The sequence below is a fragment of the Syngnathus leptorhynchus genome, chromosome 4, assembly GCF_054491065.1.
Source record: "Syngnathus leptorhynchus isolate UIUO chromosome 4, UIUO_Slep, whole genome shotgun sequence".
Taxonomy (NCBI): Eukaryota; Metazoa; Chordata; class Actinopteri; order Syngnathiformes; family Syngnathidae; genus Syngnathus; species Syngnathus leptorhynchus.
Window position 1 is genome coordinate 13,299,677 of NC_141198.1, and position 13,783 is coordinate 13,313,459.

Here is a 13,783-nt window from a genome sequence, read left to right on the forward strand (position 1 = left end):
GGGACCATCCATCCTGGGGAGCGTTTTAAAAATACACAGGTCACGACTTTGGGTTTTAACACAAAACAATAGTTGTTTTAAAGTACCTTAGTTGTCCTCATCAGACACCCTCAGTCATCACCAAAATGATTCAACTCTTATTAGAGGGGAGCAGATATAAAGATAGCTACTGCTGACTTGCGTTTTTCTAAATGAATATAAAATCCTGAAGACGTTTTCCTATCAAAGGCATACTTATTTTTTTTTTTCCTCCAAATTTCCACAGCTCATCAAGCCTCCATCTTGCCGGTGTTATCCCTCTCGAGTGCTCTGTTAGCGTTAATGTTGACGCTACATCAGCTTTTATGTGCTCCTCGGTCATGTGTCAGCGTGTGCGGTAGGTGACTGGAGATCAGATTAGATGCTCTTTTCCACAGCAGAGTAGAGAGCGCCAGCCCTGATCGTTATTATTTCGACACACGTTAACGAACCTCGGCCATAGTCGCACAATGAATGTTACTCTTCTTATCTTCCACTATTATATTTGACGCACACACAAAGCTAACAAACACACACTTAGTGGCACGCACACATCCTCCAGATGTCTTATCTTCATCATCATCACCATCGTCGTGGGCAGATCTGAGCCCCGGCCATCGACACGAGCTACTTAGTGGCGGCAGCTGGTCGCGAGAGAAATACGGCTGCCACAAAAAAAGGGCAAAGAGCGCGTGGAGGGGTCTCCGTCGTGATGACAGTGAAGCTGAGCCGCTGGCATATTTAGACGTTTGTTCACAGCACACATGGTCTACGGCGAATGAGTTATAAAAACATTACATGAGCGACAAGAGGGCGCTTTTTATTAGTGTGTGTCCACGACAGAGGCCAAAGTTCTCCAAGCTACAAGATATTTACAGCTGCAATTAGATACTCTGAATAGTGAACACAATTAGAAGAAATCTATTTCAATCAAAACTTTTTTATTTTGATGTATTGAACCGCACTGTTGTGAGGAAATTGGGAATGATCTTATATAGCAGCTGACAATAATAGTAAATATACATGACACTTAGGCTTAGTAACTTCTCTATATTTGATTGAAATTAATTTTTACGTGAAAGTTGATATTAAAACTGTGCATCTATATTAATAGTCAACTGGAAATATGCTCCGAAATACGATCCCCAAATGTTTAAAAAGGAAGTCCATGAATTTGGCTCCATCCTAGTGGGAAAAGTCCAGCGGCCAAGCCCGGATGTGTCAATGTCTGGGACGCTCCCCATGACCGGGGTGTGTTGTTGCTTCTACAAAAGAAAGATGAAGCTTTGGCTCCACATGACTGTCTTGTTAGCAGAAAGCTCAAATTCTGAAGAGGATCCCTCCACCCTGGCCCATGCGGCCCATGCCTGTGCCTGTTTATTTTGGATTAACATACGGCATAGAGCCGGTTTATTGTTCTAGTACGCTCTAACATCAACACCTGCTATTCTGGTTCCCATCAGACCAGCCAGCCTCCTCCATCAATCCATGCAGAATGAGCAGAGGGGCGGCTTTGAGAAATGCTGTCCCAGAGATGGGCAGAAGGAGGGGGGGGCTGCAGGGATATTTGGCGGGTCAGGACGGCGGGTCAGGTTACTTCTTCAAGCCCTGTCCCAAAGCTGGTAATGGCCGGTCCCTGCAGTACATTGCATTATGCATCAGCATTAAGGCAAATGGAATGAAGCAGAATCCAATTACGGAAAAACAAACAGGTGGGCTCAACGCGGCTTAGGTGCTGTATTGTTTCAATCACGCATCGAGCCAAACCTTATTGCATCTGTAATGTTATCTGCAAAACACATTTCCTTGACCATTCCGTTGGAAATTTCTGCGGTCGCTGGAAAATATTGTTTATATCATGGGTAAAGAATTTCTTCCTACAAAATGATCTTGGGGTAGCTTGGTGACCAAGTGGTTAGCATGTCTGCCTCACACGAGAGTCCATTTTGTTCAGAGCCTGTTCTGTAATTACTTTTAAATCATGTAAATCAATCTGTATATTTAAAACTGCTTACAATCATAAAATCATAGATATGTCTTAAATTATTTTAAGACTTTTGAAAGATTGTCTTGTTAATGCCAATTAAGACCTTGTTTTTAAATTCATGGTTTCAATGCCTTTTATGCTTTTTTTTTCTTCTAAGGATGCATACTAGGACGAGAATTCAACTGCCATATGCTTTGACCACAGTCTGTAAATAAATACAGCGGCGCTCATTTTAACAATGAAATAGTTAAAGGGTTGCATTTTGAATCTGTCGCCGGCTGTGATAGTGATGACGATGATGATTAGCGCTGACATTTACACGCAGAATTCACATTGAACATCTGCTGTTCTTCAGAGTGCACCATTAACAGGACCTTTATATTGAAATGAGCCGGCGGCAGAGAGCCAACCAGAAGTTATTCCCTTTTATTTTATTCCCAGCATGACATTAGAAATACGGGTGCAGTATGGTTATTACTTTTTTATATATATGTCCAAATGCTCAATAGTGATTGCTAAAACCAAAAACATGTCATATCTATTCAAGTGTTGTGAGATATTTTGAATGAAAATCTCTTCTCAGAGAGGTAATTCATATCGATTATTAATACTAGCAGATTTCTCGTACACGATTTCTTGACTATGACGTCAATGTGGGCGAAACAGAATGAGGATTCCAGTGCAGAACATTCCGAACCGGGTAGCTCTGCCAGCTCACCGGAGAAAGGAACGTCGCGCCGAGTTGGTTTTGGCTTTACGAAAATGCAGCTGTGTTTGGGAACAGCAGATTCCAGGAGTCTGGGTTTATATAAACCAAGAGAGAGGGCCGCACTGATAAATATGGGTAAAACTTTGCTTTGTCATGTGTACATTTGCATTTACTAATGAGAGCATTTGCAAAGTTTGTCTCTAGGGCAAGGAGACAATGAAAGAGTAGACTTCAGAAAAGTTAGAAGTAAGGCAGGCATCCGGGGATGACTTTTAAATAGTGCATCCATTGTCAAGAACAGCATGCACCTAGCAACAAATAGAAGAAAACAGTAAAAACTACAGATCATCATCGAGAATCTACATGCGTGCTCGTGCCTGTCTGCATGCTGTGAGGGAGTAAGAAGATGGAAGAGCATCCACAGTGCTGAGGCCCATTAAGCAGATGCTACTGTGGTGAGCGCGCTACAGGAAAGAAATGATGAAGTAGGGAAATAGAAGAAATTGCATGCACGCAGCTGCGGAGACATGTCCCAATGGCCTGACATCTTCAAGCTTCTAGCCGATGTAAACCAAAGTCATTATTTAGGCAACCAATGCCAAGGTGAAGAGGTCACATCAATGAGGAATAACAAGGGTGAAAGGAAATGGCTCTGTGTTTTCCTTCTTATTTGCTTTCCTGTAAATCACTCCACTATGTTGTTTAACAGCAGATTCTAAGAATTTAACACATACATTCAGGATTGACACCTTGGTGGAATCAGCCCAAACTAATTGAGGTCAAATGTCTACTGATTGTAATTTCCAACCAATTTTCCTCATCCATAATTATCTATAACTTTTAGTGGTGTGTTGAAAATCGACAAGACTAAACTGTGATCCAAAGTTGCATTGACACGTTGGTCGTATTCATATTTAAATCACAATAAACTGTGATTTGTGGAGTTGAGCTTTTTAAAGCAACCACACTATAATAAATCACAGTACATAATGTTTCATTGCTGCACTTAGTCTATCTCCTGCAATCATAATATTGTTGTTATGGCCTTGGTTTCCACCCAAGGCTCAAAGTGCAAGCATGTGTGAGTGTGCATTAATAAGCATAATGACGGAAGAAGGAGGGATAACAATAATGCATGGGAAATAAACAATTGGGAATAATTGGGAATTATCAATACAGGTCACAGGTTAAGGACCAATTATATCGTCTTCATGGTGGTGAATCGAGATCAGCTTCTAAAGACACCCGGTTAAAGCATCACTAATTGTGGTCGGCAAATATGGGAACGCACATCACATACTTAGGATAGGTTTCTTTTTTTTCTCTGAATTCTCTCACGTTTGAGCTCTTTGTCTTGTTTCTGTCTGGTGAGCATGTTTGAAGCTGTTTTGTATCCAAGTATGCATGGACACCAGGTATATCAATCTACTTTGGAATGAACCAGTATGTGAGAATTAATCCACCGAAAGAAAATGGATGAGTGGATGGATGTCGTATGTTCCCAAGTAAACATAAGCTTGACATTATGAGGTCCGACACACTTGGTGAAAATGCTGAGTTTGTGTTTAACTCGTTCAGTGCCAGCCCAGTAAAAATCGATTATTTGACATTTATAGTCGTCAATGGTAGTGAATGAGTTAATATCCTCTTGTGTGCAAATCTTTCTTTTCTCTATATTTTACAATTACACATTTATGAGCCAATAAGGCTTTGATTATGAGGGATGTGAGGTGAACACGGAGGATGTGCTGTGAAAATGGAGGAGCAAAAGAGGAAGTGGGAAAGCCGTCCATCAATCGGGCCCGTAATAACGTATTCTAGACAGGGTGTGGCTACTATCCCTCTTCATTCATGTGCGTAGAAAATAGGCGACACATGCGTATGTGCGTGAAGGTCCAAGGCACATAACTCCATGCCGGTGACAGGCTTGATTCTTCATACAAACAGATGAGAGGGCTGCGTTATGGCAGCACCCATATGCAGGTTCCACCCTTGTGCCGCCAATGGAACGGGCGCCAGCTCTTTGTCACCATTAGTCATCCTCCCAAAGAGCTAACGATCCCGACTCTAAACACTGAACCCCTTTTTAATTTGTCCAGAAACACTATCATCTCTAATGTTTGTAAGAGATGCCAGAGGAAGCAATACAGTATGGAATGAAAAATGCTACTTGATGAAATTTGGAATGCTAGGAATGCAGATCCACTGTACCTAAAGCTGTGGTCTTAGAGAATCACCACACAACCGCATCAAGTATCCCACCCAGTCAGCCTGGCTATCTTTTCAGATGAGCTGATATTGGATATCTGCCCTCTTTCAGATTACTCAAATACAAGATGGTGTTCATATTATGAAAAAAACATGCTTGCATCAGCATTCCAGGAGATGGCTTTCACTTAAACCGCCGCAGCCTTGTGATCCCTGACCCAAGAAGCGCTCCTGCTGTCCTCGCTTATCTCTCCTGTCTGTCCAAGAAACTCACTCACTCCTCACTCTTAATGCTAGCTTTTGCTGAATTGCTTATGTATGTGCTCAGCGCTACGGTTTTAAATCCCGCTGTTGATTTTGACACACACTGACAATAACCCACCTCAGAAGCCAAAGACGCTTTTGCGGGAAAAAAAATCCCCAGCACATTTAAACTGAACTACTATTTTATGAGTGGGTTCCACAAGTAACATTTAATATTTAGCTCCAATGTTGCTACATTTTGCAAAGCACCTCAGTGTCCAATAAAGACATTGCGCCAATAAAAAGGATTTACAATGGAAACTCCGAGGTAGACCGCAATGTGTTTTGGGATGCTGGTTGATGTCAGATTTGTTTGTACTGTATTTCGTAACCTATTTTCATATTGTAATCATCTGTTCCAAGATCATATATTGTTGATTTTTTTTGCACTGACATTTTAACATTCCCAACAGTCATACGTACTTTTTTAATATTATTTTTCTTTGGAGGCATTTTTACAATGTATCAAAACTAGATTTTCAATCAGGCAAAATAAGTTTTTGAAAGAAAAATCATAAAAGTCCCGATTCATGTCAATTATATAATAATTCCAGTTCACTTCTCGTATAATATGCAAATATATATTCCTGACGGTGACATGATGCTGATATTAAACAAAACTGAAGAATGATGACCTCCGTGTGAGTACACTCCCGCTGCCCCACTCATGCTGATGAATCTCTTTTGGTTAGCAGAGCAGAGCGCGCCGCCTCGTCTTATTTAATTTCTTCAGATGCAACAAAAATCACCTCTCGACCCGCAGTAAACTGCAGAGGCGAAAACATCATTAAGCCGCGCTTTCTGCACATAAATATGATGTGACGTCTTAATACTAATCTACAAACAAGAAAGCTAATCAATCATACCACTGACTATTCATTTTTCATCCTGCTTTTGCCTCAGCTGCTGAATTTTATTAGAGATGACAAACGGCCACGATGGCTGTTTATGCATGCATGAACTATATGTATGTATTCCATTAAGGACCGTTTTAAATATGAGTGAGACCTGTAGGGAAATAACGATTGGGGAAACTCCTCATCCAAAATTTCCCAATAAACCATGTCACGAATCCTTTAAAAAATATACTGCTCCCCCTCATATAGTACATGAGTGCAGAATTTATGACTAATCTCGACGTTCAAGGATGGTGACCTTTGTCACAGGACACATTGGCATTTGTGTCTGGTGCAGGTGTGCAGTATGGCCTACTTGGGCGGCTAATGATGCATACAATTTTCTCTGTTAGCTACGCAACACCACACAACACTATGCACTCACACAAGGAAGGCAAATGTGCTACAAGGTCACCGTCTAACTGCTGAGTCTGTGCTGAGCTGCAGAGCTCGTCAACACTTTCAAACTGGAAATGTGATGTAGTGTTTATTTATGCAGCTATGGCAACATTCTATGTTACTTAGATTGGATGTTATTGTCTTAATTACTTTTCCTGCAGGGAACTAAAAGGTCATTCTGTTGCCCTAGTTAATCAAGCACTACATTTGGATGATTGGTGAATATAAAACTATGTTTTTTTTTAGTTTTATTGGATTACTATTGCAGTCAGTTTTTATAAAAAAAAAAAAAATAAACACTCATTAATACGTGGCTCCTTTTTTCTGAGTCTCTTGTCTGTTACGCGAAGGGGCCCCAGGGATCATGTTTAGGGCTCCGATCTATTTATTTATGCTGTTTTAGTAGTTTAACTAATTGGTTGTGGAAACGTTTGTCTGGCAGGTTGATGTTTAGGTGTTCAGCTCTGGTCTCTGTGTGAAGTTTGCATGGTCTTCAGTTGCTTTTGAAGGCGTGGATATGAGCATGAATGGTTAATTTTCTACGTGCTCTGCAACCGACTGGCAAGCAGGTAAGGGTGAACCACGCATCTTGCCCAAAGTCAACTGGGATAAGCGCCAGCTCACCCATTTCCCTGATGTGACGGATGAATGGACATACTTTTTTCAATTAACAGATGGATGGGAAAAGAAATACATGATTAGCAGATTGCCTCCATCAAGCGTGTTTAAGTATTATTTTGATCATCATCTGTTTGCTAGTTGGCGTAAATTCGCAAAGAACACTCCCTGAAACTTTGTACATGGATCACACAAAAGTACTTGAGACGCTTTGAAGACAGATACGAATATGGCTCAATTAATGTATTTCTACTTTTTGACTTAGGCGGCAGCCAGGACGCAATTTGAGTGTTACACATATTTGCTAAATCTTTAAACCTTCCTTACCCACGTCTTTACATTATTAATAGACTTGATCATGGTTTGCCAGCAATTATCCTCGTATCTGTACCAATTAATCCTCTTTGGACCAACCTTGTGCAGCTGATCACAATGCATTGGGCTTCTTGTTTGATTCAGAAATTAACAGTTTAATTACAGAACTCAACATGACGCCTTGACATTAAATCTGCAACATTTACCCCCCAGTCAGAACTCGCTACCAAAAATCCATCTGCTTAGAAAGATATTTGGGTAATGTGGCATTTTATATCCAAACCACCTCACTAGATGGGTACAGCCGCTGAATCGTGACTAAGGCTGCAACTATGAAATATTTTGTCATTTCAATATCCTATTGGAAATTCTATTGAATAAGCTGCTTGGTAAAATAACAATTATGAATACAGAATAGGCCAAATCGTTCATTATTTTATGGTTGCTTTAGTCCCGGTCGTAAGAAGGCTATCTTGTGATGAATGTTGAAACAATTGTTTACAGATAACTGTTGTCACCAGTTTGCAACAGTTGGCTCAAACGCTCTCTTGTTAATACATTGAACCAAGCATGTCAGCACGCTACGCACACAGGAAACAGAGAGTGTCCTGAAACAATATTTAACACTCAGATCACCATAAAGCAAAGCCAGTAGACCTGCTGGTGGCACATAAACAAGATTAGCCAAAGATTTTCCGCAGCTGTGGCATTCAGTTTTGCTCTTTTAAAAGGATTAGAGATAAAAGATTAGAGATAATCAAGTCTGAGCTGCTGTGTTTTTTTCCCCCACCATCTTAACTCCTGAATATTCACAATAACGGCATATTAAACCCAAATGTAACCTGAGAGAATCACAGCAATTAGGTTGCCCGTCTAGTGCTTTAATTTAACTGCCTCAGTTGAATAGTTGTATTTATCACGGGATTATTGGAACTGCATCGGAATACAAAGATGCCGTTTGAGAGGTCTCTTGTACTTCTACTGCAGTGAAAGTTTGCTTGATGGTGGTGATGACGATAGTAGAGAATGAAACAGACGCAAGTAGATGAATGAATGGTACAAGTGTATTTGCCTTAATGTAACTACCCCTCTATCTTCCTTCAGCTCTAGATTCTGTCCACCAAAGAGACAGGCCAATCCGTCAGCGGCCGTCCCGCCTGCTTTTTATGGACATTGGAGCTGGACACAATGGCGGCGGGGAAATCACATGTCAGACGACTTCATGCTAGATGACTTTAATATCCGCCATGCTAGCCAAAGAGCCAGTATGCTAGAATCATTCAATAGCCAATGAAGCCGCGGGACACAAAAGCAATACGCCGTGCTACAGCCAAATGCATGTGTTCCATGGAAGCCTCGTCGGTCGCAGGGTAATTTAATCTGGCCCCCAGGACAAGCATCTCTCAGCAGCAAAAAATAAACGTTACAAGTAGTGACATGAGCAAGTGGGGGAGTTGTGTAACCCACCGCTAACCCCTATCCTGCTCTCCACCTCCTCTCATCTTCATTAGCAAGACACTGTGTAATTTGGGTCAAAATGACAAGGAGTTTATTGCGAATTTTGATAAAGATAAATAGTCAGATAAGTGTAAGGCCTCCAGTTTAGTTTTCCAGCACAGAATCAACAGTAAACTTTGCAAGGGTCCCATTAAGGTGTGGTGGAGCAGGACGAGTGAAAAATGTAAAATTAAGCTTGGATAGCAATCTATGGTTACACTTCAGTTAATGGCGAGCATAAAAAGTTGCCGATGGAGAAAACACATCTTTGCAATCAAAGCCCTAATCGGCTGACCCGTTCTGTGCTGTTGCTTGGGGAGAAAACACAATAGTGTTAGCCAACGGCCGAACGGCTGGACAATTTGGAATTTGACCAACATTTTGCGGAAAAACTTGGAGGTTTGAATCATTATTGTACTGCAGCAGACAACGTTAGAGCATTGATTCCAGACTCCGGAGGCATGGTGGGGGTAATACGCACCAAAAGTCTCCCAATAAATGACACAAGGAAAAGACACCAGCCTTTTCTAAAAGAATGACTCGCAATCCTGAATGATTTTCCAGACAGACATCCATTGGTACGCTACATTAGCTGCTAGCGCTATGAAGCTAGCCATTATTGTGTGAAGGCGAACCATTACACAAATTCACGCGCTTGCTCCCATTTTGCCCCACATTTAGTGAATTCCACCGTTCCAATAGTATGACCCTGGTTAGCTCAGTTGGTAGAGCATCAGACTCCTAACCTCAGTGTCATGTTTTCGATTCCCACATTGGGCAACTGAATGAATATTCCCATTTATATCATCATTTATTTCCCTTTTTATTTTTTAAATTAATTTGGTTTCTCATCATTTATCATCATTTATTTGTCTTTATATTTTTCCCGTTTATCATTTTCCCCATTTATTTTATCATGATTTATCATCATTTATTTCCCTTTTTATTTTCCCGTTTATCATTTTTCCTATTTATCTTTATCATCATTTATTTCTTTTTATTTTTCCAGTTCATCATTTTTCCAGAAATTGCAATTCTAGTTGTTACTGTTATTGTTGTTAAATGTAGAGTGCTCTATTGAAACGGCACTGATTAACTGTTACACTTTTATTTAAAAATGACGAAGAATTTCATTTTACTTCATTTGAAGAGCGATTTGTTGATTTAAAAATGTTTTCAGCCCATTTAACACTGTTAAGTTAATAAATAAATGACATTTAGATTCTAGTTCATTCAATTTCAAGTAGTTTGAAACTGACTGTGTTCCGGCTTTAGAGTACAGTGAAGGCGACTTTATTGTGGGGAATAAGTTCCACGGTTAAAATACTTGATACATGAGGTTTGATCACAAACATGTAGGCCGTGTCGATGAGCAAAGAAATTCCACAAACTTTTGGTGATGCTTCAGGATATATTTGACTAATTTCCACCTAACTTCTCAGTAATGCATCATTTAAAAAAGATGCAAATTTGTATTGTTCATCCCTGGCAGAGGTCTGCCATTCTTGTCAATGTTATGTCTGAGTATTCAGTTAATCTTGCCTGGAGAGAAACTTGTTTTCCCTCATTAGTGCAAAAAGTGCACAAACCTTAAAACGTTCCCTCCAAACAGCTGAATCAATAATGCATAAACCAGACATGAAACTAATGGTCCCCCATTTCAGAACATAAATGTGCCATCAATTTTCAAGTTCTGTATTAAATTTGACATATGCTAGCGACTGCGCCCACTCCTCCATCTCCCAAGAGCAACGTGCCTTTTGTGGGAGGACTAACATCTCTCAATCATCTTTTACCCCATAAAGGCACATTTCAAGTGCCTTAACTTAATCTTATATGAACAGACTAATAACGTGTACAGTATATGAAATATGTTCCAATATAGAAGTGCATCTCAATACATTAGATTATGTCAAAAAAAAAATAGTACTTAAGTTAAAAAAAAGAGAAACCCATAAAATCACTGCATACAAAGTGATGACTAAAGCTTACAGGAAACAAAATCTCAAGAAATAAGATTTCAACTAACAATTAAATGTTTGTAATACACATATTTAGTGTGAATGGGTCATTTCAAACATATTTGTATCTATGTCAAAAAATAAATATATTTCATCTTTTGAATTAACTTCACTTAATTCAACATACCATATTGATCTTTACGAATGTATTGAAGTTTATTTTGACTGGATTCCCTGAACCTTCCATTTGTTGCTCCCGATGCAGTTGAGTAACGGAGGTTTTTGCTTGTTTTAAGCACCCATCAACTTGCGATAACCTCAAAGTGACTCAGTACTAATGCTAAGACGCAGACAACTGAACATTTATCATGAGATGAAGAAGAGGAGTATGATGGAAGGTATATCTTTTGAAGTTTCCAATATAATGCAGCTGGAGAATTGAGCAATAGCCTTCGAGCTACCTCATTATCCACCCTAAAGCCTACAAATAACTTTTCCATTTTAGGGAAAGGTTTTCCACAAAAGTGTCGACCTCAGCGCTCGGTGTGAAAACATGGCTGACAAATTGTGAGCTTGTGTTGGTATTCGTTTTATCTGAAAATGGTAGTATAACCGTTACCTGAATAGATTTATAATTTTATTACAGCAAAGGTTGGCCTGATGGAAGAGATTAATTCTATTTCTGTGATTTATTAATAGGAGAAAATGAATTCAAATTCCTTACTAAGGCCAAACAAAGTCCTGGAGCAAAATTTTAGGGCTTGAGTAAAGTCATAATGGGTGCATTCGTTTTGTGCAGGCATGTTTTGGTGTATTTTTTCTGAATCGTTTAACAAATCACTGTTTCAGGTTGCAATGGGCTAGGAAAACTTATAAATTATATTTGTACATTCTGGGTAATGGAAGCTAGATTCAATTTGGCTAATATTCACTTTTATTTCCATTACATGGCCTATATGAGTCACCAGTTTGGTAAAAATCAGTAAATGTTGCATTTCCACGACCGATTGATACATCACTAAGCTGCCAAGAAACAATCAAATGTAAAGGAATGAAGACTCACAGATGTAGTAATATTCTCTTCCCGGTCTGAACTCAAAGCCCAAGGAGAACGGGGTGAAGAGCTGGAACTTCTCAGAGAACTTGAGCGGCCCGGTGGGCGAGTGCGGCCTGTTACACTCCCAGCGCTTGAAGCCCTTGAAGGTGTGGTCACACGTGCTGTAGCCGTCGTAGTTGACCATGTAGAGGACGTAGCGTTCTGTCCGCTCCACGGGCACAGAGTCCGCATAGTGCGGGCAGTAGACGTCCAGGTAGTCATTTATGCACACGTCGATGTGGTAATCCTCACGATGGAATCTAGAAAACAGAACAAAAAGGATGTTTGAACTATCGCTCAAATTAGCACCGATGAAAGTGTGAAAATTGAGCCCACGTATGCAGACAGCGCTTTCTCGATACTCTGCACTCTGTCAGTGTGGCGTTGAAATTTACTAGCAGCCGGCTCTCATCTTCAAGCTTCAATAAATTTCTTTACACGAGTTTGTTTATATCTATAAATCTGTCATTGCGCCACATACTTCCACACACATCTGCACACACACAGAAAGTGAAATAAAGTGTGGGAAAGAAATGCTTCTCCAGACAAGAAAAAAACACTTTGCCGACAGAAGGACAAATGCAGACGTGGTACAAAAGACCGCGGCGATACAAGGGGGTCCAGATGAGAAATGTCATGATGAGAAAAACATTGCGGCCGATCCCTGGTGGCTGCGCGAGACGAGGCCACACGAGGGCCAGAGGGCTTTGATACATACCGATTCATCAGATGTCGACAACAAACCTAAACACGCACTCAACACATCTCATCTGCTGATGACAGAATAGGTCCCACACCTGCCGAATGCTCCAAATTAGAGAGCAATTGCTGTGAGGGTCCATAGTGGCCTGGCTTCAGGGTCACTGAGAAAACGCCTGTAAAACATGCTAGTATGCGCTTTTAACACTCTCCACAAGTGCTCTCAATGTGACAGTTAAGGCCACAAAATTGGACATAGACACTCATATGCACAGCTGGTGCCACTGACTCAGTTCAACACCGGAAAGGTGAGATGAAATGCTGATAGTATTTTGAGGAAATTTTGCAAGTTGACATCTCCAGACAATTAAAAGTGAGGATTCTCAAAAACTGAACAGACTAAACAACATGGTAAAATACATCAAATAAATAATAATGCAATGTGTAAAGTAACACTAGAGTAGATCACAAAAAACAGAGCAGCAACATTTCTTGATTGCATGGATGTTTTCCCTTCTCAAGGGGACATTGGCTTTTAGGTAAGCTAGTTGTTTACTCCATTACTTGTTGATCTGATTGGACTATAATGGATGTCTCGGGCAGAGCCTAAACAGTTATTTTTTAAGCCCTTGAACTTTTCCCAATTAGTTTCTATTCACTGTTCCCTTGATGGATTTGTGAAACAAACCATCTGGCATGTCGGCTTAGACCTAGTCGGTAAAACGGGACCAAACTTTTAATTGAAAACTTCAGACTATGGGAGGGGTTTTCTTCGAGGACCCCAAAAAGCATGAGAGAAACTTTCGAAGGCTCGGGATTAACATATATAAATCATGGTAAACTCTTTCTCTGTTCCTTCTTAAAACTGTCTAGCAGATGAATTCTCAGAAAACTGCAGGCAGCTTTTCCTTTTTCATCCTTGTTATGCTATTTCTCACTTTATATGCTCTCACTTCAACCTTCTCTAGTTGCGTCATCGGAGAGTTCCGACTCGAGGATGGATTTTGTCGGATCAAGTCGCTGCATATGTACTAGAATGCTGATCCGGCGTCTGCTGCACTACAAATCTACAAAGAA

The 13,783-nt window shown here is 40.3% G+C and overlaps 1 protein-coding gene across 1 annotated transcript in view; it reads right to left on the reverse strand.

The window, feature by feature from the left end:
- Positions 1 to 13,783, reverse strand: part of efna5b (ephrin-A5b) — a 74,391-nt gene that overhangs the window by 4,435 nt on the left and 56,173 nt on the right. Inside the window, exon 2 of the mRNA XM_085910015.1 lies at positions 11,975 to 12,267. Coding sequence (XP_085766141.1) covers positions 11,975 to 12,267 — 293 coding nt within the window. The remainder of the gene's footprint in view (positions 1 to 11,974; positions 12,268 to 13,783) is intronic.